The 25,796-nt window shown below is 49.9% G+C and overlaps 2 protein-coding genes across 2 annotated transcripts in view; one reads left to right on the top strand and one right to left on the bottom strand.

Moving 5' to 3' along the window:
- Sertad1 (SERTA domain containing 1) overlaps positions 1-25,796 on the top strand; it is a 135,829-nt gene that overhangs the window by 34,534 nt on the left and 75,499 nt on the right. The gene's annotated exons all lie outside the window — the stretch shown is intronic.
- Sptbn4 (spectrin beta, non-erythrocytic 4) overlaps positions 1-25,796 on the bottom strand; it is a 78,967-nt gene that overhangs the window by 17,331 nt on the left and 35,840 nt on the right. Inside the window, exons 17-20 of the mRNA XM_051206947.1 lie at positions 24,659-24,861; positions 19,436-19,526; positions 15,744-15,890; positions 13,126-13,389 (exon numbers count right to left, since the gene is read on the bottom strand). Coding sequence (XP_051062904.1) covers positions 13,126-13,389; positions 15,744-15,890; positions 19,436-19,526; positions 24,659-24,861 — 705 coding nt within the window. The remainder of the gene's footprint in view (positions 1-13,125; positions 13,390-15,743; positions 15,891-19,435; positions 19,527-24,658; positions 24,862-25,796) is intronic.

Genomic DNA, 25,796 nt, shown 5'->3' with positions numbered 1-25,796 from the left:
GTAATTTGACTAATGAATCAATCTTGTCCGATATAAAATCAAACACAAAGCTGCAGTGATTTGGGGGCTGGGGTATAGCTTGGTTGGGATAGTGCTTGCTTGGCATGCAGGTCACCCTGCCTTCCATCCCCCCAGTGCCACTAAAGACAGAGTGTGGTGATTCAAGCCTGTAATCCTAGCACTCAGGAGATAGAGGGGGAGAGTCAGGAGTTCAAGGTCAGCCTGGGCTACATGAAAACACACAGGGGAATGAATATATCTTACAGCATTTGAAATCCCCAAAGATTAACGAATGGGCACAGACCAAACAGCGATCTGATTTACCTGAACCCTTTCTTTGCTCTTTAACAGCTACAGATGGGTTAAAGACTTAACGGAATGAGGACATCTGTGAATTAAGAGAAGAAAAGGTGCCTAATGCTTTAAGAGTGTTGAGGGAGGGGGCTTTCCAAGAGTAAAAACCAACAGGGCAAATAATGCTAACCCTGACCACATTAAAGCATGCCTGCACTGGTCCTGATGTCTCAAACAAAGCACCCAGAGGGGAGTGACTAATGGAAGGGACATTTCAAAGGCATTTGAGCAGGGAGCCATTTTTTCTCCTAAGAATTTTTGACATGTATTTGTGTGTGAGGGCACACATGGGGAGGTCAGAGGACAACTTGAGCGAGTCGATCACTTCTACTCAGGTCATCAGGCTTGATGGCAAGTGGCCTCTTAAGATTTGTTTATATTCTCATTTATGTGTATGTATGTTTGTGTGTGTGTGTGTGTAGCCACATGTGTGCAGGTGCCTGGAGAGGCCAGAAGGGGGCGTTGGATCCTCTGGGGCTGCAGTTACAGGTGGCTGTGAGCTGCCTGGTGTGGGTGCTGGGAACCACACTTGTCTAATCTGGAAGGGCAGTGTGTGGTCTTTAGTTTTATTTGATGTGTAAGTGTCTTGCTTACATGTATGTCTGCACACTCCGTACATGTGTTCCTGGTGCCCTTATAGGCACAGAATACAGCATTGGATCCCCCAGAGCTGGAGTTACAGACTGTGCAGAGTTAAAGAGAATGGCCCTCTAGGCTAACATATTTGAATACTGGGTTCCCAGTTGGTAGAACTGTTTGGGAAGGGTTAGGAGGTGTGGCCTTGTTAGAGGAGGTGTGTCTCTAGGCTTTGAGGTTTCAAAACCACACCATTCCGAGTTAGCTCTCTCTTCTCTGCCCCGTGCTTATGGCTTAGTTTTAAGGTCTCAGCTACTGATCCAGTGCCTTGCCTGCCTGGCTGCTGCTACACCCTGACCCCCATGATAGCCATGGCCCTACTACCCTTCGGCACTAGGATCCCCACATTAAATGCTTTCCTTTACACATGGTCTTGGTCATGATGTCTTACTACAGCAGCAACAACAAAAGAGAAAGACAGACTGTGAGCCTCTTCTTATGTCCTGGGAGCTAAGCCTGGGTCCTCCTGGGAGTGCAGCTGAACTGCCTGTCCCTCCCCCCACCCCCTTCCCTCTTCAAGTAGCCAAAGCTGGTCTCAGACTCTCACTCACTCACTATACAGCCAAGATGACCTTGGAGCTGTGGTCTTTACCTTCACCCCTCAAATTCTGGGTCATCACCATGACAGGCTCAAACTAGTTTCTTTTAAACACCCAGAGATGCCCCCTCACTCATCCTCCAACCTGCCCCTGATCCCTTGTCTACGTAACCATAGCCACCCTTGACAGACAACTACCCTTTAAAGCCTGGATTCTTTTTGGAGATGGTCTCTCTCTGTAGCCCCGACTGGTCAAGAGCTCATGGGTGACCCCTCTCTTAGCATCCCAAGTGCTAGCTAGCATCACAGCTGTGAATAACTGGCTTCACTCACATGTGTTCAAACCACTCCCCTGCTTTTACAGTGTGAGCCCCCTGAGCACTGGCCCAGACAGTCTCACTGTCTGGACAGAATCTGGCACACAGTAGGCCTCTCTTGTGATGTGTGCAATTCATGAAAGAATAATAATATCCATAGGAGTGGAGAGCTGGCTCAGCGGTAAAGAGTACTGGCTGCTCTTCCAGAGGACCTGAGTTCAGTTCCCAGCAACCATATGGCGGCTCACAGCCATCTGTAATTCCAGGTCACAGGGATTTGAAATCCTCTTCTGTCCTCGTCAGGTACAATGCAGGAGTGTGACAATGTACACATACACATAACATTTTAAAATAAAAAAAAAATCTGCAAACAAATCATATCAGCAAGGACAAAAAAAAAAAAACCTGTCCCAAATAGACATGGACAGCAGATAAAAATGTACAGCAGGCAGAAGAAGAAATCAACAAAACAAAAAAGATGCCCAGTCCCATTAATGGTCAGGAAAAATGTAAATCAATATATGATTAAAATGAAAATCAATGCATGGCTTTTCTAGCCACCCCATTAGCAAAGCTGTAAAAACTGCATAATACGTAGTGTTGGAAATGATGCAGGCCTGCTGTAAATGGGTAGATCCTTTTATAAGCCAGTTCGGCAGCTGCCACCCAAAGCAAACGGTGCCGGTGCCTGACCCTGGGCTTGCACTGTCCCTGCCAGAACAGATCTCAAGAAACCCTGGCACCTATACCCAACAAGTCTGCCCATCGATTTCATCATACGGAGTTTACAATGGGAGAAAACTGGAAACAATCTCAAGTCCATCAAGAATGAAGTGGGTGGAATGATATGGTGGTGCCTGCCTTTAATCCCAGCAGGCAGAGGCAGGAGGATCTCTGAGTTCAAGGCCAGCCTGGTCTACAGAGGGAGTTCCAGGACAGCCAGGACTACACAGAGAAACCCTGTCTTGAAAAAAAAGCAGGAGTGGGGAGGATGTTATTGGAGAGATATGGCTCAGCAGTTAAGAGCACTGGCTGCACTTCCAGAGGACCCAGGTTCAATTCTCAGCACCCACGTGACAGCTCACAACTGTCTGTAACTCCAATTTCAGGGGACCTAACATCTTTACACAGACACACTTGTAGGCAAACACCATGCAAATAAATCATTAAGAAGAACAAAAGAATGAAATGGCGAGGCCTGGAGAGATGGCTCTGTGGTTAAGTGCACATTCTGGTTTTCCAGAGGACCCAAGTTTGGTTCCCAGCTCCCGTGATAGGCAGCTCACAACCACCTGTAACTCCAGCCCGAGGCAATCTGATGCCTTTGGCCTCCATGGGTCCCTGCCCTCACTGCGCACACCCATCACCATAATTTACAAAAACAATAAGTATTTCTCTTTCTAAAAAGAAGTTTCATTCTTTAAATGGTAGCCCTATGGAAATAAATGGCTCAGTGGGTAAAATGTTCGGTACAAAAATGGACCTGACTTTGGAACCCCAGAACCTATGCAGAGCTGGGCACAATAGTGATTATCTGTAGTCCCGATGCTCCTAAGCAGAGATGGGAGGTGGAGACTGGGGGGATCTTTGGGAGCTGGTGGACCACTGAGCTGGGGCATGCAGCAGTAAAGAATAGTGATCTGTTCAAAACAAAATGGAGACAAGATGGAGGGCGAGAGCCAGAGCTTGCAGTGGTCCTGACCACCACATGTGTGAAGTGTCATGCACACACCTGCACCTCTGCACAGGAACACAGGAACACACGCACAGAGAGAAGGAAACGGTGGCAAGGTAGGTGGCACCTATCACTCCAGCCTTGAGCAGGGGGTGGAGGCAGGAGGATCAGGAGTTCATTGTCGTCTACACAGCAAGTCTGACGTCACCATTGGCTACATGAGACTCAGCCTGAAAACTAATAATAATACAAGACGGAACTGGTTACAGAAATCTGCAAGGGGGTGGAATAATGGCCAGAAGTGACTGAGCAGAGGAAAAAGCAATTTAGAGCCTCCAGATGATATGTATTTGCAGTGAATTGCACATGGATAAAAATTCCCTGGAGTCAACAAGAAATTGACAACAGATGTCACCTACCAGAGGAAGGAGAACTCACAGAATGGGGCACGAGGCTGGAGGACATTTTCACATAGGATTTTTTCATATGGCTTTTGATGTCTGAACCATGAAATTTTATTTATTCAAAAATTTAAATTAAGCATGAAAACTAAGTAAAATGAAAACACTGAGGAAGACATGTACCCATATGAACACACTTGGAGATGCACAGAGAAGGGTCTAGAAGCACTCATACTAACCAACAATCTGGGGCACGGGGCTGGGGGTGGGCAGGAGGGGGCTTCACATTTTACTGATGATTTCTAAGTTAATAAGATATTTCACAAAAGAATGTGCCTACAGACTGCTTGTCTGATTCCAACCAGATGAAAGAGAGGAAAACACAGCAATAATGAAATTAAGAGGTAACAGACTAAAGCAAATAGCTGGACACATGAACTAATACTCTTCTTTCTTCTCCATCCTCCTCCTCCTAACTCCCTAACTTTTGTCTTTGAAAATATAGTTCTTAGAGATGCATGTATTTGCCAGGCATGCTGGTGTACGCCTGTAATCTCAGCACTTGGAGACAGAGGCAGGTGGATCTCTGTGAGTTCAAGGCCAGCCAGAGCTATACAGTAAGACCCCATCCTAAACACACACACACACACACACACACACACACACACACAATTTTAATTGAATTAATCAATCGAATCAATTTACTGCTAGTAGAGCCTCTCATTAGTACATTCTTGGAAGCACTTAACCACTGAGCGACATCCCCAGCCCTCTTTTTACTTTTTATTTTCAGACATGGTTTTGGTAAATAATTGAGGCTGGCCTTGAACTCACTATACATAGCCCAGGTTAGACTTGAACTTTTGATTCTCCTGCCTCAGCTTCCTGAGTAACTGGGATTTCACCTACTGAGTCCAGGTTTGGCAAGTTTAGGAACAATCCTGCCTCCCTCCCTCCTACACTCAGGGTACCATGATGTAACCCAGACTGAAACTCCCAACCAGCATCCAAGTGCTAGCAGACTGTAAAAGATAGTCTGAAGGCTGAGGCAAAATGCTTGCAGTGTAAGCAAGCAGACCCAGGTTCGAATCCCTTGAGCCCATAAGAAGGCAGGCATGGTAGCTCATGTCTACAGCTCCAGTGCTCCTGGGGTGGGATTGGAGATGAAAGAGTCAGGAGGGGCTCAAAGGCCAGCCAGCCTGCTGTTCACAGCAGCAACACACACACACACCACACACACACACACAGACACACACACACACAGAGACACACACACACCACACACACAGACACACACACACACACACCACACACACCACACACACAGACACACACACACCACACACACACCATACACACACACACCACACACACAGAGACACACACACCACACCACACACACACCACACACACACACAGAGACACACACACCACACACACCACAAACCACACACACACACCACACACACACCACACACACCACACGCACACAGACACACACACCACACACACACCACACACACACACACCACACACACACCATACACACACACACCACACACACCACACACACACACCACACACACAGAGAGACACACACACACACACCACACCACACACACCACATACACACACACAGAGACACACACACCACACACACCCACAGAGAGACACACACACCACATACACCACACTCACCACACACACATACACCACACACACAGACACACACACCACACACACACACACACCATACACGCACACACCACACACACACCATACACACACACCACACACACAGACACACACCACACACATCACACACACACCACACACACCACACACACACAGAGAGACACACACACACCACACACACACCACACCAGACACACACCACAGACACACCACACACACACCACACAGAGAGAGAGAGACACACACACACACACCACACACACACTACACACACCACACAACACACCACACACACACCACACACACACACAGAGACACACACACACAGAGACACACACACCACACACACCCACAGAGAGACACACACACCACATACACCACACTCACCACACACACACACCACACACACACACAGACACACACACATACATACACTCCTGAAACAAGAGCCCTCCAACACTGTCCCCAGCCAGTGACCCTATGGCCAGAGATGGAGATAACACTTCCCTCCTTTAGATAAAAACACCACACATTCTGAATACCTAGCTAGTAAGCCCCTTTTGTCTGTGAAGGCTGCAAATGGTTCGAAGTGCACTAGTCATTGGCTTGCTCGCTTGTTTTTGAGCTGGGGTCTCACATAGCCCAGGCTGGTCTCAAACTCATGACATAGCCAAGGATGACCTTGAACTCCTGACTCTCTCGACTCCAACTCCAGGCATGCATCACCATATCCAGTTTCTGTGGTACTGGTGATCGAACCCAGGGCTTTGTGCATGCTAGACCAGCACTCTACCAATTGAGCTGCACCTTGAAATCACAAGGATCATTAGACACAAAGGTATGATAAGATTCCTTCCTCATTAAAAAAAAATGGAAATTAAACTGGGCATGGCATTCGTGGTCCGAACCTACAATCCCAGCAAATGGGGTGGGCAGCCTGGGCTACTGTCTCAAGGAAAAGGAAGAATAGACTGAGATGGCTCAGTGGGTATACGGTCTGAATCTGATTCCCAGTCCCGTGGTAGAAGAAGAGAACTGGTTTTCAAAAGTTGTTTCCTGACCTCCACATGTGTGGCATGCACGTGGCATAGGTGTGCATACATAATAGTAAAGAAAAAGTTTTAAAAAAAGAAAGGGTGGAGGGAGAGAGGTCTACATATTATGGTATATAAATTATATCATTTTCCAAAAAGCCGTTGAAGTTAAAAATGGGAGGGGCTGGAGCCGCCTTCAGTGGCTGAGAGCACTTGTTGCTTCTGCAGAGGACCAGAGTTCAGCTCCCAGCACCCCCATCCGGTGGAGTGGTGATGGCGCATGCCTTTAATTCCAGCACGCTGGAGGTGGAGGCCGGTAGATCTCTGCATTCAAGGCCAACTTGATCCACACATTGAGTTTCAGGCCATCTGAAGTAAGTATGCTCAGTCAAAACAGAAAAGAAAGGAAAATGGAAGGGATTGAAGGAGGGAGGGATTTTCTCCCAAAAGATCCCCAGTCACACCATAGCCCGGGGCCACAGCCCTGGCCCCATCAACCTCCTTCTTACTTGGATCCACTGTGCTCCCTTCCAGCTCTCAGTTTCAGAAACAGAAACTCAGAGTAAAACCTGCAAGAGGCAGAATTTGAACTCAGCACCAAATGCTTCACCGCGTTTTCCATGTTCAGACAATGAGACAGACCCCTGCCTTTGGTCACACAGTGTGGATGGGGATTTGAACCTGGAGTACATAATGCAGGCACCTGAAGTCGTGCCCTCAAGCATGCAGTGTTAGTGACAGAAAGGAGCAGGAAATGAGAAGGAGAAGGGCAGAGAAAGCCCTCCCTGCACAGGAAGTGGGCCTGGTGAGGGATCCGTGGGGAACGGGAACGGGGCTGGCCAGCTGCAATGCCTACAGCGAATGTCCTGTTTGCCACCCCTGGGCGGCTAGAGCGGGAGCCTATAAAGCTACACCAGAGCAGCTGGCCAGGCCCCTGAGGACTGGCATGCTAGGGCTTGCTGTTCTACCATCTGGTCCCTCAACCAGAAAGGACAGTTGGTCAGGAGGCTCTGAGAGAGGACTCTGGGTCATGTGGCCTGCGCCTGAGAGGAGGCATCCCTGATGCAGTGGTTGAGGAGGGACACAAAGGCTAAGGTGAGGTCAAACGAGGGTGACGGATGGAGTTTGTTTGTTTGTGTTTTGTTTTGAGACGCGGGTCTCATTATGTAGTCCAGGCTGGTCTGAAACTCACTAAGTAGCCCAGGCTCACCTCCAACTCCTGGCAATCTTCCTTCCTCAGCCTCCCAAGTGCTAAGATTACAGGTGTGAACCACCATGCCTGGCAGAGATGGAAAATTCAGAAAAAGACAGAGCAAAGGAGTGTGTGTGTGTGTGTGTGTGTGTGTGTGTGTGTGTGAGCTCGCGCTCACATGTATTCGGGGAATCACAGGAAGAGAGGAGAAGGAGCCTAGCACACGTGGCAATCTGGATGGTGGTCCTGGCCCTCCCTCCCTCGGACGCCCTGTGCTCAGCTCCCAGGCAGGCTCCAGGGAACAGCAGAACCTTGGGAGGCCTGGCCCCCTCCACAACCTCCTGAGGCCCAGCTGGGCTCCATATGGAGGCCAGAACAGGCTGGGTCACTCCTGTCTCGAGCTCCCCCTGCTGGGGAAAGAGCCCAGAAGTCCTGTTCTAGTCCTTTCCCGATCTTTATTTTATCCTGGCTTCAGCCTCCTTGGAAAAATAGATTTCCTGCTCCCATCATAGTCTGCTGGGCTGGGAAGAAGTAATTCCCACATAGGGAGGGAGAGATAACTCCAATGAAGCTAGAGGCTGTGGGTCTCCCTCCCTCCCTTCCTCTTAGACAGGGTCTTACTGTGTATCCCCATCTGGAACTCACTCTCAAGATCAGGCTTGCCTTGAAATCACCTGCCTTGCATCCTGAGAGCTGGGATTAAATGTGTGCTCCAACACACCTGGCCCGTATCGGATTTTGTTTTGTGTTAGCGTTGTGTGAGACAGGGTCTCATGTAGCCCAGGCTGGGCTCCAACTCCTTCTGTAGCCAAGGAGACCTTGAGCCCCTGATCCACCTGCCTCTGCTCCCTAAGTGCTGGAAATGTAAGTGTGTGTCACCACCCCCAACAGATCATACTGCAGCATGCATGGCCAACAAGGGGGAGGGAGGCATGAGGCGCTTGCTAGTGAAGGCAAAGGTCCACAAATGGCAGGTTCAGGCCCACCATCACAGAATGTGAGCACAGTGATGCTGCTTTTGGCTGGGACTCAGGAGGCAGCTCTGCTTCTGGGAGGGAGCATCGTCCGCAGAAGCACTTGGGCGTAAAATTGGCAAGAGCCACCGAGCTGGGGTTGTCTAGGGTTAGGGCCATATGTCTCCACCAAACAGATTTATAAAAAGGCACATGAGGAAGGGGAGATACCTGGAAGGGGGAATCAGAATCAATCGGAGCAGAAACATGAAACAATTGTAACCGAAAAATGTATCCAAAGTAGAGCTGGGAGGCAGCTAAGCCAGGGTCAGTTTTCTTTTGCTGTTTTTGTTTTTGTTGAAACTGGGTGTCATGAAGCTTAGGCTAGTGTTCAAACTTGCCAGGGTTCTCCTGCCTCAGCCTTCTGAGTGCTAGGATGTGTGTCATGATGCCTGGCTGTTTGTTGTTTCTGTTGTTCTGAGGCAGGATCCCTCCTAGGCGCTCACAGCCTCCATCTCACTCTGTAGCTGAAGATGACCTTGTATTCCTCCTTCTCACCTCCCAGGAGCTGGGACTACGCAGCCGTCTGGCTCTCTTCCTTTGTGAATTTCATGTACCCCAGGCTGACTTGAAACTCACTATGTAACCGAGATGGCCTTGATTTCCTGGCCTTCCCGCCCCCACCTCCCAAATCTTGGGACAACAGCTGTGGGCCACCAAGAACGCCCCCTACAAATTTGACTCTCAGCTCTGCAGGGGCAGTGAGTCTGAGGGTACCTTGTGAGTTCATTTTCACAGTGCAGAGGAGGTGGTACCATCGGGATATCCATTTCAGTAAAGGAGAAACTGAGGCACAAACAGATGAGTAATAGTCCTAGGTGACCCTGCCAAGTAAGTCTCAGAGTTAGAAGGCTCCAGGCAACCAGGCTCCAGACCCCTGGTCCTCTGTCAACAATGAGTCCTTCCACAGCATGGAGGAGGCGGCTGAGTAGAGCTACTGCCCCAATATCACTCCGCCATGATCAAACCCAGGCATGGTGGTACACTATGATCTCCATGCTTGGGAGGATGAGACAGGAGGATTGCCTGGAGTTCAGTTCTGCCTGGCTACATAGTGAGACCCTGCTTAAGAACGAACAAACAAACAAACAGCTAGACATAGTCCTGAATGGTCACCTGATGGCCCCTTGGCCTTGGGCTATCTATCTAGTCAGGGATCCCACCCAGCCATGGGATTTCCTGTGGGCCTCTACTTCCCTCATAGGATTGCTGAAGGATCTGGGGTTACAGTGTGTGGTACAGAGCATTTGTTAGCAGTTCTCAATGTATGGCCTGGGCACCCCTGAGTCCTTTCCAAGGCTTGATGCAAGCTTATTTTGCTGATTTCCAGCATCGCATAAATGAAGTGTGGTGGTGCAAGTTCAAAACCAGTCTAGGCTACATAAGACTATCTACTCAGTCTGTCTATGTTCTATGTATCTAGCTATCATCTATCTACTATCTACCTACCACTTACCTATCCATCCATCCACCCATCCAAAGGATCATTCTATCTATTTATCCGGCCACCCACAGGATCAGTTTGTCTGTCTGTCTGTTTGTCTATCTATCTCTGTCCATCCACCTACCCATTCACCCACCCATAGGATTAAGACTACCTGTCCACCCACTCATCCATCTACCAATCCACAGACTAGTCTCTGTCTGTCTGTCCATTCATCCCCACCCACTCATCCACCCACCCACCTACCCATAGGATGTCTGTCCATCTGTCTGTCCATCTATCTATCTATCTATCTAGCCATATATCAATCCATATGATCAGTTCATCTATCTACTCCCATCCATCCACCAACCCATTCACCCACAAATAGGATAAGTCTCATCTATCCACCTCCCCATCCATCTATTCATCCATCAATACGCAGATTAGTCTGTCTGTCAGTCTACCCACCTCCCTATCTACATGTCTACCTATTTACCTACTAAGGTGCTATTTGCCTATATCATTCTCACTCTTGAGAATACAACAAGATTTTTCAGAGATAGCTAGATGATGCACGTGACGGCGACAAACCAAAGGCAGGGGTGGGTGTGAACGTGAGACGCCGCGTCCCAAAATTTTATCTCTCATCAGAAAGACTGCAAAAATCAAAACGGCTTCTCACACTTAACTTTTTCCTTTTTATTTAGTGTGTGTGTGTGTGTGTGTGTGTGTGTGTGTGTGTGTGCATGGTTGTGTGTGTTCATGTGTGGGTTTATGTGGAGGGCAGAGGCCAATGTCAAGGATCTCTTCCTCAATCACTCTCTCTCCGTGAGCCTGGACCTTACAGGGTCAGTAAGGCAGACTAACCAGGTGTGCATGGCTGTCCTGGCTGTTTTACCATGGCTCAGATGAGCACACGTGGACTCTCACGCTTGAGCAGCAAGATTTCGCTGAGCCATTTCCTCAGCCCCCCCCCTTTTTGTGTAAGGAAAATCTATTTTTTCTGTGCATGCATCCTTTCTTTTTGTCATTCAGTGTGTGAGCACATGCGTGTGTGTAGGTACTCATATACCACAGAGTGAGTGTGTGTGCACTGTGTGTGTGTGTGCATGCGTGCGTGCGTGCGTGCCTGTGCAACTTTTGGGGAGTCAGTTCTACCATGTGGGTCCCAGGGATCAAACTCAAAGTTGTCAGGCTTGGCAGCCAGAGCCTTTATCTGCTGAGCCATCTCTCCAGCTCCGCGCTGTTCGCTATAAAAGAGAGCTATTAAGGACAATTTGTGATGGATTTACTATTAATTTCAAAAGAATCAATAAATATTGGAATTTTTCACTATTCATATGGTAAATAGTGACAAGCCTAAGTGACATAAACAAAGCATTTTTTTTAAAAATCGGTAACTTACATAATTATGCTTTTATTATTAATGCTTTTTTTTTCTTTTTGACTGTGCTGAGAGTGGATCTCAGGGTTTTGAATGTTTCAAGCAAGCACTCCACCACTGAGCCACGTCCCTAGACCCTCACTGGGGGATTCTAGGCAGGGGCTCTACCCCTGAGCCACACCCCAGCCCCTCACTGGGGGATTCTAGGCAGGGGCTCTACCACTGAGCCACATCCCAATCAGTTTTCATTTTTGTATTTTTCAGTTCTGTCTTTCTTGTTGGTTTGAGACAGGGTCTCCTGTAGCCCAGTTTAGCCAGGAACTGGCTTGAGACCAAGCATGACCTTGAACTCTTGGTTCCCATGTTTCCATCTCTAGAGTGCTGGGATTACAGGACTGTGTGCTAACCGGACAGCTTATGCAAAACTGGGGATCAAATCCAGACTAGCACTCTACCAATTGAGCTACATTCTCAGTTTATGAATTTTTTCAAAGATGTATTTATTTATTATGTATACAGTGTACTATCTGCATGTATGCCTGCACATCAGAAGAGGGAACCAAACCTCATTACAGATGGCTGCGAGCCACCATGTGGTTGCTGCTGGGACCTCTGGAAGAACAGTCACTGCTCTTAACCTCTGAGCCACCTCTCCAGCCCCGGTTTATGTATTTTAAAAATTTATTTATTTAATTTGCCAACTACCATGTTGATCACTTTACACGAGAAACTTTGCAAGAATGCCATCCAAGGAACACTAAAGACTCGAAGGATCTAGGTTCGAATCCAGCCCCTGCCATTTGCTCCCCAAGTGAGGAGATGTACTTTCAACAGCCCAGTTTATTATCAGCCAATCAACCAAGCTCCACCCCTGCCAACCAAGCTCCACCCCTGGCTTTTAAAACAGGAGCCATTCCACCATTAAGAGATGAGCATTAGGGTCTGCATCCACAGCAACATGCCACATAGACCTTTAAGGCCTGACACCAACCAGCTGCCTAGCTAGAAGTAGGGCTTAAGCAGGCACAGGATGCTCTAAGGGCTCTTGTTCCGTACAGCAGAAACTGGCCACTGGCCAGTTTTCTGTACCTCAGTTTCTCAATGGTAAAATGGGGATAACAGAGCATCTATTCCCTAAGGTTGCTAAAGGGTTTGGCGAACACTGAGCCCAAGAACTGGAAGAGAAAGTACTCCATGGGTGCACCGATGATCTGGGCAAAGCTGCTCTCCTGCTTCTGGGCCTTTCCTTCTCCACACAGACAATAATATCAAAATCCTAAGGAAATGCCCATACCGCCTGTTCCATCATGGGTTCCCTCTGTCTTTGTGAGCCCTCAGCTCTAAGGTGATGGCTGCTAGCTGGAGAGCCTCGGGTTGAAATACCTCAGAGGTTGGGTCTAAGCTGTTTCTCTCTGCCACAGGGGATGCCCCCATCACCGGGCCAGCCAGCCCCATCATACCTGTAACTTCTTGAGCTGGCTGTTGACTGTGGCCAGATCCCCACCAGGGTCCACGTCTTGTAGCTGGCTTTCCATGTGAAGCAGCCTCTTGTCCAGTTCCGCAAAGCTCTGCACTAGTTGGTCTGCCTTGCTGGCCTCGAAGAGCTGGCGGGCCTTGGCCTGAGTGGTACTCTCCAGCTCCGCCCAGCACTGCCGGATCTCGCCCAGCTTTTTGCGCACAGAGGCTGCCAGCTCGGGTTTCTCCTGCATCAGTTGCTGGCCCTCCTGTCCGGAGGGGTGGAAGGTCGGAGACAGGAGGAAGAGGAGATGGGTGACGGAAACAGACAAAGAGATACAGGGCCAATGGAGAGACACGGGGGAGAGAGACAGAGGCAGGGAGTTAGAGACAGAACAGATGCACGTAGAGATGGGGCGGGGCCAAGGAGGACAAAGAGAGCCCAACAAGTATGGAGAGGAAATAGGGAAAGACAGATGGTCACAGAGTGATGAACGAGGAGATACGTACACACAGTAGGACCGCAAGAAAGAGGCAAAAGAGATGCGGGAGAGGAGGAGGAAGAGGGGATGGGAGAAGAAGAGGAAAGGGGGGGGGCAGGGAGAAAATGAATTTCCATTAAGCTGGAGTTGCAGAAGACTGGCTTTGCTACACGCTGCCCCTTAAGGGGCCCCTATGGTCACTTAAGGCATGGAGCGAACCCGAGTGTTTCTGTTTGGTTAGAGAAATGGGGGTGCCCTGGGCTGCAGATCTAAGGGTTCAATCAGAATGTGGGGCGGTTAGGGAGTTGACACCCTGTGCAAGTACCTGCCCAGGCCCTTACAAAACAAGTCAACTGCCTTGACATGTCAATAGTAACAGGCACACGCTTTTTATCTCTGTACTTGGAAGGCAGAGCCAGGAGGATCTCTGTGGGTTTGAGGCTAGCCTGGTCTACATACAGAGCTCCAAGCCAGCCAAGGACACCCTGTCTCAAAAAAAAAAAAAAAAAAAAAAAAAATATATATATATATATATATATATATATATATATATATGGCTTGCCAGTGGTGGTGCATGCCTTTAAGCCCAGCACTTGGGAAGCAGAGGCAGGCAGATCTCTATGAGTTCGAGGCCAGGTTCCAAAGCTACACAGAGAAACCCTGTCTCAAACAAACAAATAAATAAATAAATAATAAAGCCAGGCAGTGTACCTTTAATCTCAGCACTTGGGAGGTTCAGGCAGGCCCATCTCTATGAGTTCAAGGCCAGCCTGGTCAACAGAGCAAGATACAGGACATCCAGGGCTACACAAAGAAACTTGTCTTGAAAAACCAAAACCTGAGGCTGGAGAGATGGAGAGAGGAGCACTGACTCCTCTTCCAGAGGTCCTGGGTTCAATTCCCAGCAACCACATGGTGGCTCACAACCATCTGTAGTGAGATCTGGTGCAGGCGTGCAGGCAGACATGCAGACAGAACACTATACATAATAAAATAAAATCTATAAAAAAAAAAAAAGAAAAACCAAAACCAAAATAATAACGATGATGATAATAATAATAAAAGAATAAGTAATAATACTGAACTAGGTATGGTGGCTCACACCTAAAATCCTACCACTTGAGAAGCAGAGGCGGGGGAGGCACTGAATGACACTCCGTCTCAACAAATAATAAAAACAGGTAAATAAGATAAAATAAAAAGAAAGCCATGCGTGGGCTGCATGCCTGCCTTCCCAGCACTTGGGAGGTGGGAGGCAGGAGGATCAGCAGTTCAAGGTCACCTTCAGCTACACAGTGAGTTTGAGTCCAGCCTGGGCTATACTGCAGCTAGGTTGGGAGAGCACTTGCCTAGCATGCATGAAGTCTTGAGTTCAATTTGCAGCACCAGGAAAAAAAAAAAAAAAACAAAAAAAAACCACATATCACAGTAACGGGGGCCTTGGCCTTGTCTCGTGTCTCACGTGCCAGATGCCTGGTGTTCTGACACACTTTATGTTTGCAGAAACTCAGAGAAGTGGCTTCACCCATTTGCCTACTTTTACTCACGAGAGTAAATGGGAGTTGGGTGTGTAATCCAGCACTGACGAGGCTGAGCCAGGAAGGTCCTGGATTGCAGGCCTAGGTTACATAGCAAGACCGTATCTCAGAGCAAGCAAAAAAGGAAACCAGAAAAAGTGGAAGAAACCTGGGGTCTAGGAGGACAGCACAGGTCTCTAAGATATCACAGCTGGTCACAGACCCTGAAACTTGAAACTAGGGCTGGCAAAAAAAAAAAAATAATAATAATAATAATCTAAATTTTACTTTAACCCAGGGGACTCCAACAGTGACTAAAGCTTCCTTCCGTATTAAAAGTGAAACGAAGGGAAATATAGTAGGGTTTATAAGATGGGAGAAATGTTGATAAACAGGAGGGAGGCTCTGAGCAACAATTGGAAGAGATGATGAGCACTGTCCAGATAAGCAAACTGAGGCTCGGGGTTACAATAAAGACTCCATGCCATATGGCTAGGAACAAGCAGACACGATACATGTTTGAACCAGTTGGGATACCAGCCCAGAAGGAAGACATCAGAAATGAGGGACACACACACACACACACACACACACACACACACACACACGCTTCCCCTTCCTCACCCTCTCTATCTTCTCCAGCCACTCCTTATTCTGAGCCAGCTCAGCCATGAACGCCTGGTGCCGGAGCCATCGCTTGTGCAGCTTGTGGCTGTCCTCCCGAGTGCCATCTCGAGCCATCAGCATTTTCTCATGGATCCAGCCATCCAGCTGTGCAGGGCAGATAAGAGGGCTCAGGAGGTTGCCTTCCCCCATCTGTCACAGCCTCACAAAACCTCTCAAAAGAACCCCCAGGCCAGGGTCGTGGCTGATCAGAGTAGGGCTAACAGGAAAAGCGATGCGCATAAGGCTGATTGGAGAGGACTCTCAAGTCCTTTCTTGGATAAAAGGTGCCTATGTGGTCCCCCAACACCAAAGCCTTGGGCTCTGCCAGCCCACCGCCCTCTCTGCACTGCGGGTCAAATCAACCCCTTGAAAGGACCTCTTCAGTCAGATGAATCTCCAGCCCCCGTCACACCCATAGCAACACGGAGCCCCCAGGCTGGTGAGATGGCTCATCCAGTAAAGGCACTCACTGCCAAGCCTGGGACCCACATGGTGGATGGAGAGAATTGACCTCTGACCCTTTCACATGCATAATGGCGAGGGCACCCCAAGACATATCCGTGTGTAAGATGAGTAGATACATGTAATAAAAAATAACATTTTCAAAAGGGGAAGATTATGTGACTCCCTAATAAGGACGGAACCCACCTTATTGGGTGACGGGGAAGGATGCATGCTTGCATCCTAGAATTGGGCAGGCTGGGAGAGGAGGAGATTGGGTTTGTGGCCAGCCTGAGCTACATAGTAAGACCTTGTTGATTCATTTTTAAAAAAAAATCCTTAACCTGCTCCACAGGTTGAATAACCCCAAATCTAGCCTCAGCACCCCACGGTCAGATCGACACCCCCCAAACAACCTCCCAGCTATTTCCATGTTTAGCATCCTGATAATCAGGCCTCCAAACTAGAGGAGTCCCATCCCTTGGGCTCAGAAATTCTCATGAAACCTAAATCCAGCAACTGTGACTAAGACCACAGTTACCCCAAATCATGACCAGCCAACACCCAAAATATGAGCAACAGGCTGCCTTCTGATTCCTAGACCCAATCTACCCCCAAAATGTGGGGTTCCCATTATGCATCAGACCAAATCCCCTTGATCCAGCACCCCCTAAAATCATCCATGATGCAACAGCAAGAATATCCTCATTACTCCCGACAGCAAAAAGCCCAGGGCTGTTTACTGAGGCCCCTCCTCCGCAAGAGTGAGGGGCTGAGTCCAGGGGTAGAGTGATTGCTTGCTCAGCACGAAAAAGTAAGTTCTAGAATCTGGTTCCATCTCCAGCACTTGGGGAGGGGGAAAGTGCTTATTAAAGAAGTCTTGTTCGCTTGTTCCCAATCCCAAAGCCACAATCTCCTCCCGACCACAGCCTGAACGTGGGACAGTTTGCTCCTCCCCCTCCAGTCACAAGATCCTCCTCCCCCCCTACTGAAAAAAAAAAAAAAAAAAAAAAAAAAAAGGCCGGACGCCGCGGTCCCGGGAGGCAAACGCAGTCATATTCAAGGACAAATCCCGAGCCGGCCAAACCCCACCCCACCCCACGTCCCCAGAGCATGTGCTCCTCAGGGGACCAGGACAGCTTCTCACATACACACACGCGCAAAGTCAAACGCCGAATCCCCCAATTCCCTGCACAGGGATGAACACGCAACCGGAGTCCCACAGTGAAGGCAAAACCCCTAACGGAGGTGATGGCGTTCTCTAGGTAAAGCCCCTAAAGGGATTGTCCCCTCTGGCCGCTCAGTGCAAGGCTAGACTCTTCATAACCAAGGGGAACCTCTCCGAAAGTCAGAGCCCCTCGGGCTCAGACCACATCTAATACTTCATCTCCTATGCAGAGCACCCCCCCTCCAAAGTGAATCGCCCCATCATTCCAGACCGCTAGGGACCCCGCAGGAACTGAAGACCCAAACCGCTAAAAATCCGGGAATCCCTCAAGACCAGGGCAAATCTGATCCCCTCTTAAGGAGGCTGAGACCCCCGGCTTCGCCCATACCGCAACTGCAGACTAGCCTAGGCTAGCCCTCCCTCCCTGCCCCCTCCCGCTGCGGCTCCAGCCAGCACCGCGGACAGCTCCCGGCTCGTCCCTCCACCCCCCCATCCAGGGCGGGGGTCCAGGCCCGCCCCCGTGCCGCCCCCTCCCGCGCGCGCCTGGCTGGCGAGCACGCGCACGAGCCCCCTCCCCCGCGCGTGTCCGCGGAGGCGCGCGCCGGCCCCCTCCCCCTCTCTCTTCCCCTTCCCTCTGGCGCCCCCGAGACCTGCGGCGGCGGCGGCGTTGGAGCAGCGTCCCTGCGGCGGGCGGACGGGCGCTCGCCCCTCCACTGCGACGGCGGCGGCAGCGGCAGCGGCTGAGGCTCCGGCGGGCGCGCGCCCCCTCCCTCGCCCCCGCGCCGCGGCCACGCGCCCGCCCGCGCGCGCCCCCTGCCTGCCTCCAGGCCCGCCTTCTTTGCGGGGGGCCCCAGTCCGGGTGGGGGAGGAATCATCACCTTCTCTGAGCTTCCAGGCTGGGTACCTTCCGATCCTTCTCAGATCGATGCTACCGAGTCCAGAACAGTCGAACCCCGGGGCACAGGGCCATTCCTAATGGCAGGAGGGGGTCAGGGTCCCCAGCTCCTTCAACTAGGTGAGGGTGTGGACCTGGTAAGCGGGGTTGGAGGGCCTCCTGAACCATCATTAGCCCGAAGGGGCTGCGGTTTCTCAGTACCACATGAGGGTAGAGATTAGGGGCAGGAACGGTCTGGAACGACTGTGATTCTGTCCAGTACTATCTCCAGTGCGAAGGTGGGCCAACAGGGACTCATTGCTAATGGGGCTCTCCTAATTATGGGGAGGAGGTTTGGAGACCCGTACGAGTGGAGACTAGTCTGCCATGGGTGTTCAATAGGCAGAGTCAAACCTTATTTTTAGTGGGAGGGCAAGGACTTGGTTCCTGAACCTTCAGGAAGAAACAGGTACCAGCTCATTGTGGGGACAGAGTCTAGTCCTGGATGACACAGATCGGGGAGCTTGGGGCCAAGACATCTCTGGGAATTAAGAGAATGTCTACGGGGTGGTCCGGGTCCATAGGAGTTCCTTTGGAATGCAAGGCAAGAGGGGGAAGTTTCCAGAGTATTTCAATGCTGAGGGGAGTCGGGCCATCTTTTATCAGATGTGATCCCCAAGGTATGAAGAAGGGACTCTTAGTTACCAAGGGACTGGGGATACAGAGCTCATTTAACCCGAGCCCTTGCCTAGAGCTCAAGTCCTGGAGTCTGTTCCCCAGCATCACAGCTAACTAAACCAAATAAACGGGGAGGCTTAATTCAGGCCATCTGTGACTGAAGGAGTGCTCCTGGCCACCGGTCCATCCTCTACCCCCACCCCCAACCCTCAGTCTCTCGCGGTTCACACATCTCTAGAGAAAGGTGAGATCAGCACTCCTTCCCTAGGAACCGTAGGCGCGAACTCAGCGGTTGCCAGGGGAGCCCAGGGCCCCTTCTGTCTCCCTGGAGCTCACGTGGGCAGCCAGGGAGCTTCTGGGCATGTGCTCTGGCACAGGACGCAGCACGCCTCCTGGTGGCATAGGGGGGAGCATGGTTCCTTGACCCACTTAGACGGGGCGTCCCAGCCCCGCCCCCCACCAGGGATCAAGCCTTTCTGGGGGACCTACCTCGTGACAATCTCTCAGGAAATGCTGTAGCACAAGCTGGTCCAGGAGCTTCTGCATCCACTGCTGGGCCCTCAGCTGGTTGTCTTGGCTCCTGGAGAGAAGAGAACGGCTGGAGAGAGGCCCAGGCATGGGAACAGGGTGCTGACGGGAGCAGTATGAGGGCATCGGCTAAGTAGAAGCAGGGGGAAGTGAGGGACCGAGAAACATTGGAAGGACAGGGCTCCTTGGAAACTGGACGGGGTGGGGGGGGCGGGGATAAAGGATACACAATGAAAGAGAGAAGCATAGAGACGTAACAACAGTAACAACACAGACACATGCACAACACACACATGCACATACCACACTCATACACACATACCACACATACAACACCGTATACCACATAGCATACACACTACCCACAACACACAAAGAACACACACAACACCATACACCACACACCATACACATGCCACACACAAACACACACACCATCACCACATGCACACATACCATACATCACGCATACATACACACAACACATACAGCTACTACACAAACATATCACACATACACACAAAAACAGCAACAGAATAAGGACACTTAGAAACAAAATCAAGCTGAATGTGGTGGCACTGGCCTTTAATCCCAGCCCCTGAGAGACAGAGGCAGGCGATCTCTTGAGTCTGAGGCTGGACTAAGAGGAAATGCCAGGACTATGCAGAGAAACTCTGTCTTGAAAAAACAAAATCAAAGATAGCCACCATAACCTTTAAAAGAGACACAGAAACAGACTAAGACCCATGGACCCAGGAGCTGAGATGAAAGGAAAACAGAAGGCTGGAGAAATTCCTCAGAGGTAGACAGCTTGCCTAGCATGTGTGATGTCCTAGGTTCAATTCCAGGTACACAGAGAAAAAGGAGGGGGACCCAGAGAGATGGGAACAAAAATAAAGAGAACAAGAGAGACAGGAAAGAAATAGAGGAGACAGAAACAGAAACAGATGGGTTGTGCTCAGTGGTAGAGCCCCTGCCTAGAATCCCCCAATGAGGGGCTGGGGTATGGCTCAGTGGTAGAGCCCCTGCCTAGAATCCCCCAGTGAGGGGCTGGGGGTGTGGCTCAGTGGTAGAGCCCCTGCCTAGAATCCCCCAGTGAGGGGCTGGGGGTGTGGCTCAGTGGTAGAGCCCCTGCCTAGAATCCCCCAGTGAGGGGCTGGGGGTGTGGCTCAGTGGTAGAGCCCCTGCCTAGAATCCCCCAGTGAGGGACTGGGGCGTGGCTTGGTAGTGTGGTACTCCATCAGCTTATATGCATGCCTATCCTGTCATCTTCCATCCCCAGAATCTAGGCAGAGAGAAGACAGCAAGAATGAAGCTGCTGGGCCTGTGATGGCTCAGGGTGTAAAGGAGCTTGTGGCCAAGCCTGGTGATGTGAGTTCAATCTTTGGGACCCACATGGTGGAAGGAGAGGACAGACTCCCACAAATTGTCTTCTAATTGGCACACATAAACCGTGGCACTTACACACAAACACAAAATAAATAAATGCAATTATTCTCTCTTTTTTTTAATGATACTGTCTTCCTCAGGCCTCCAATACTCTCTTGAACTTCCAGGCCCTACACACATTCTCTCTCTCTCTCTCTCTCTCTCTCTCTCTCTCTCCTTACTGTTTTTCCCATCATTCTTTTTCCCCTCTTCTAATCAAGACCCCGCTGTCCTCCTGGCTGCGACTTGAACAGCATCTTCTACCTCAAGGCCTTGGCAATGACCTACCCCAAGGTCTAGTTCAGTGGTTCCCAAGCTTCCCAATGTGTCCACCCCTTAATACAGTTCCTCGTGTTGTGGTGAGCCCCAACCATAAAATTATTCTCATTGCTACTTTGTAACTTTAATTTTGCTACTGTTACAAATTGTATGCAGTCCCTGTGAAAGGGCCGGTTCAACTGCGCAAGAGGCCGTGACACACCTGTTGAATGCCAGCTTTCAGAGGTCCCTCTTGATCATTCCCTGACTCTTCCTGGTTTTCTTCCTCCTTTAGTGTGTCCTTGGCACTTGACAAGGACATTGTGCATGCCCCTTATCATGTCTGTCCCCTCCAAGGGTATCACTTTCACAAGCATGAGTGGTATGTGTGTGCGTGTGCACACGTGTGCAGGCCAGGAGTCAATCTTCACTGTCTTCCTCTACCGCCATCCATCTTATTTTTTTATACTGTGTCTCTCATTTAACCTGGAGCTCATCTTTTGGCTAAACCAGTTGGTCATAGAGCCTCCAGGCACCTCAGGTCCCCCCCACCCCCAAACACACACCGCAGTGCTGGGATTACAGACATGGGCCACCATATCCAGGTTTGTTTGTTTGCAGGACAGGGTTTCTCTGTGTAGCAGTCCTGGGTGTCCTGGAACTCTCTCTGTAGACCAGGCTGGCCTCAGACTCACAGAGATCCACCTACCTCTGTCTCTCGAGTGCTGGGATTAAAGGTGTGTGCCGCCAACACCCGGCTCATACCTAGTTTTTTGCATGAGTACTAGGGGTAAAACTCAGATCCTCATGCTTGCACCTTGAGCTTTTTACCCACTGACCATTTCCCCAGACTAAGGGCAGTTGTTAGGGTGTTTCTGTCTGTTCACAGCCATGAGCTCTTTGGCATACAGTGGTTTCTCAATATGTTCTTTTTGAATGAATGTATAAACAAATGATTGTAGGCGACAGAGATGACCATGTGATAAAACAAACATAAGGTCCAAGAAGAGAAAAAAAAGGGGGGGGGTATGGTGGCCCAGTTCTTAGGAGCCTGAGTTTGGAGGGTCTAGAATTTAAGGTCAGCATCAGATGTATAAAGAGTTGAAGCCAGGCCCGGGCATTGGTGGCTCATGCCTTTAATCCCAGCACTCAGGAGGCAGAGGCAGGTGTGAGTTCGAGGCCTGCCTGGCCTACAGAGTGAATTCCAGGACAAACTTCAAAGCAATACAGAGAAACCCTGTCTCAAAAACCAAACAAGCAAAAAGAGTTGAGGCCAGCCTGGGCTATTGCCCAGAGAAGGGGGCATTAAAGATGCAGATAACATCTTTCTTTAAAGAGAAAAGTTGAGTTGAGAAAAAACAGGAAACAGACATAGAAATAGGTGGGTATGCAGGGGTCAAGAGCATGTGGGACCCACATCCAGAGAGACCCAGAGGCCAAGCAGTTTAGAAGAGCAGGACGGACCCAAGAGCAAGCAAAAGACAGCTACTTCCTGTCCTGTCTCCCAGGAAACTGGAAATGGAAATGCCTCAGAAGTTTACCTGCACTCAACTCCACTTTTGCAAGCCAGGCCTGGGGTTGGGGGGGGCAGGACAATGAGTGATGTGGGAAAGCCTTTCTCTCTCTCTCTCTGTGTGTGTGTGTGTGTGTGATGCAGAGAAATGAATAGGGTTCCAAGCCCAACTATACCACTACCTGGCCAAGACATTGAACAAATCAACTCCCTCTCTGAGCCTCATATGCAAAATGCAGCTAAGGCAAGTTATTTGGTGATGGGCATGAAACTGGTTTGATGAGGTGCTTGCCTGGCATTCATAAAACTCTGGGTTCTCTCTCCTACACACTCCAAATGACTGTGGGAGGCAGAGACAGGCGAATAGGAAACTTAAGGTCACCCTTGGCTATATCTGGGCTATACCCGGGCCAGTCTGGGCTACCTGACACCATGCTTCAAAACAAAAACAAAAGTAAGGAAACCCAAAATCCAAGTAAAAGGATTGCTGGAGAGATGGTTGGTCAGTTAAGAGCATTTGTTCCTCTTGCAGGGAATCTGGGTTTGGTTCCCAGCACCAACATGCCAGCTTACCACCAACTGGAAAATTAGTTCCAGAGGGATCTGGTGCCCTCTTCTGGCCTTCTTGATCATCTGGCACCGGTACTGTAAAATCCCAGCCTCTCCTGCCCTGACCTTCTGCTCTGCTCCATCACCTCCTCCCAGATAGACAGGTCCCTCTGAATCCACGGACACATGGCACAACAAGGCAGGCAGACTAATATACCAACTGCATGGCTTAGCGGCCTTGTGGGAAAACCTTCTCACCCACCCTACAGGGTAGCAACGTGTCCCCTGTCAAATTAATATTCCGGGAGCTGGAGAGGTTCAGAGATGAGACCTGTCTTCATCCTTGCCTCAGTCAGCTCAGAACTGGGACACACATTCCCCGTGGGCTCCCACAGACCCTTTTAGTTTTCTTGCTCTGGCTCTGATATTAGTCAACATATTTGTCAACCAACATGGTGGGACACAGGAGCATCTCCTCGGGAAAGCTGGGGCACATATCTGCATAGCTTTTAACAGTGTGGGCCCACTGTCACCCAGATTCAGTCTCTTTTGTCAGGCTAGAGAAAGGAGATTCTCACTGTCCAAACTCTACCTTTTGGGTTCGCTACCTCCTGTTGGTTCTCAAAGTCGCCATTTAAATCAAATCTAAAGCAATATAGTAAAGCTAGGAGCAGTAGGGCGAGTCAAGAGTGTGAGGCTGGAGGATTATTTTGAGTTTGGCATCAGCCTAGGCTACATAGCCCCTGTCTTCCCCCACCCCCTCACTTTGTGACAAGGGTTTCGTTGTTGTGTAGCCCTGACTGTCCTGGAACTCGCTCTGTAGACCAGACTGGCCTCCAACTCAAAGGCCCATCTTCCTCTATTTCCTGAGTGCTAGGACCATCTCTTTTCCAGCAGACCCTATCCAAAAAAAAAAAAAAAAAAAAAAAAAAAAAAAAAAAAGCATAATGTCACCAGGATGAGGATGAGACAGACAAGTGAAGTCAGAAGGATGAGGAGTTCAAGGTCATCCTCAGCTACATATAAAGTTCCAGGCTGAGTGGGTGAAATGACTCAGCAAATGAAGGAGCCTGCTACCAAGCCTGAAAAGCTCAGTTGGAGCCTCGTACTCACGTGGTAGAAGAGGACTGACTCCCCTCGAGCATGTGATGTACTGTTGCAAGTGCGCTCACACACACAGACACACACACACACACACACACACACACACACACGCACGCACACACGCAGTAGATAGATGTAATAATAAAAATAATATTAAATTCAGGGTAACCAGGGTTACAAGAGACCCTATCTCAAAACATAAACAAGGAATTAAACTGAAACAAGGGGAAAACAGAAGCAGAAAACAGGGATGGGAGGTAAGAGCTGGGTAACCCTCCTGGCTCCACTATGCCCAGACCCCACCTCCTGTGATTCCTGAACTGGGGACCTACTTCTCCAGCAGCCGGGCCACTGCCTCCTGCGCCTGCTCCCCGTAGGCATTGCCTTGACGCAGCAGGGCCTCTGCAGCTTGCACCGCCACCTGCATCTTTTGCTGGTTCAGCTCCATCGTGGTGAGAAAATCCCTGTGCCTTTTCATGGCCTCTTCTACCGACTCCACAGTGCACGGGAGCTCAGCGCCAGACAGCGCCACCTCCTGGGAACGGAAGGGACACAGGTCAGCTCCGCTCCACCCCAGGGCGCCAGAGAGGCCGCCAGCTGGCTTCAAGCCCAGTTCCACCTCAGGGCGTTTGCCCTTGCTGAACCCACTCCTTAGCGCTATGCTCTTCCAGATTCCCTCAGCTCTGTGCCCAGTCTGCCAAATTTATCAACTGTCCCCTCTTGCTATTTCCTTCCAGAAAACCCACAATCCCAATAAGCCACTCCAAACGTGATGGGTCTACACATTCGTCTCTAACAAAACACAAAACCCAGGCGGAGCATGATGGCACACACCTTTAATCCCAGCACTTCATGAGGCTAGTCTATATTGAGAGTTCCAGGCCATCTTGGGCTACATGGTGAGACCCTGTCTCCACAAAAGCCAACGACTGGCTAGATGGCTCATCAGTTAAGAGCATTTACTGCTCTTCCAGAAGATCCAAGGTGCGTTTCTAGCCCCCACATGTGGCAGTCCACAACCTCCTCCAGCTCCAGAGCTCCGTCACTTTGACTTTTTCGGGAGCCTGCCCTCGCATGCTTATACACACACGTGCACAAATTAAAAATAATAAAAATAATTTTTTTTCAAAATTAAGGCAGGTGGTAGTAGTGCACGCTTTTAATCCCAGCATTCAGGAAGCAGAGGCAGGTAGATCTCTGAGTTTGAGGCCAGCCTGGTCTACAGAGCGAGTTCCAGGACAGCCAGAACTACACAGAGAAACCTTTTCTTGGGGAGGTGGGGAGATAGGGAGCTGCAGAGATGGCCCAGTTGTTAGGAGCACTGGCTGCTCTTCCAAAGGACCTGGGTTTGATTCCCAGCACCCTTAGGGTGGCTCATTCCAATCCCAAGGGATCTGACGCTCTCTTCTGGCCTCCCTGAACTCTAAATGTGCTTTTATGTGCAGACACATGCGGGCCAAACAAATAAAA

This window comes from Phodopus roborovskii, unplaced genomic scaffold (genome assembly GCF_943737965.1).
Source record: "Phodopus roborovskii unplaced genomic scaffold, PHOROB, whole genome shotgun sequence".
NCBI lineage: Eukaryota > Metazoa > Chordata > Mammalia > Rodentia > Cricetidae > Phodopus > Phodopus roborovskii.
This window is presented reverse-complemented; position numbering and strand designations above follow the sequence as displayed.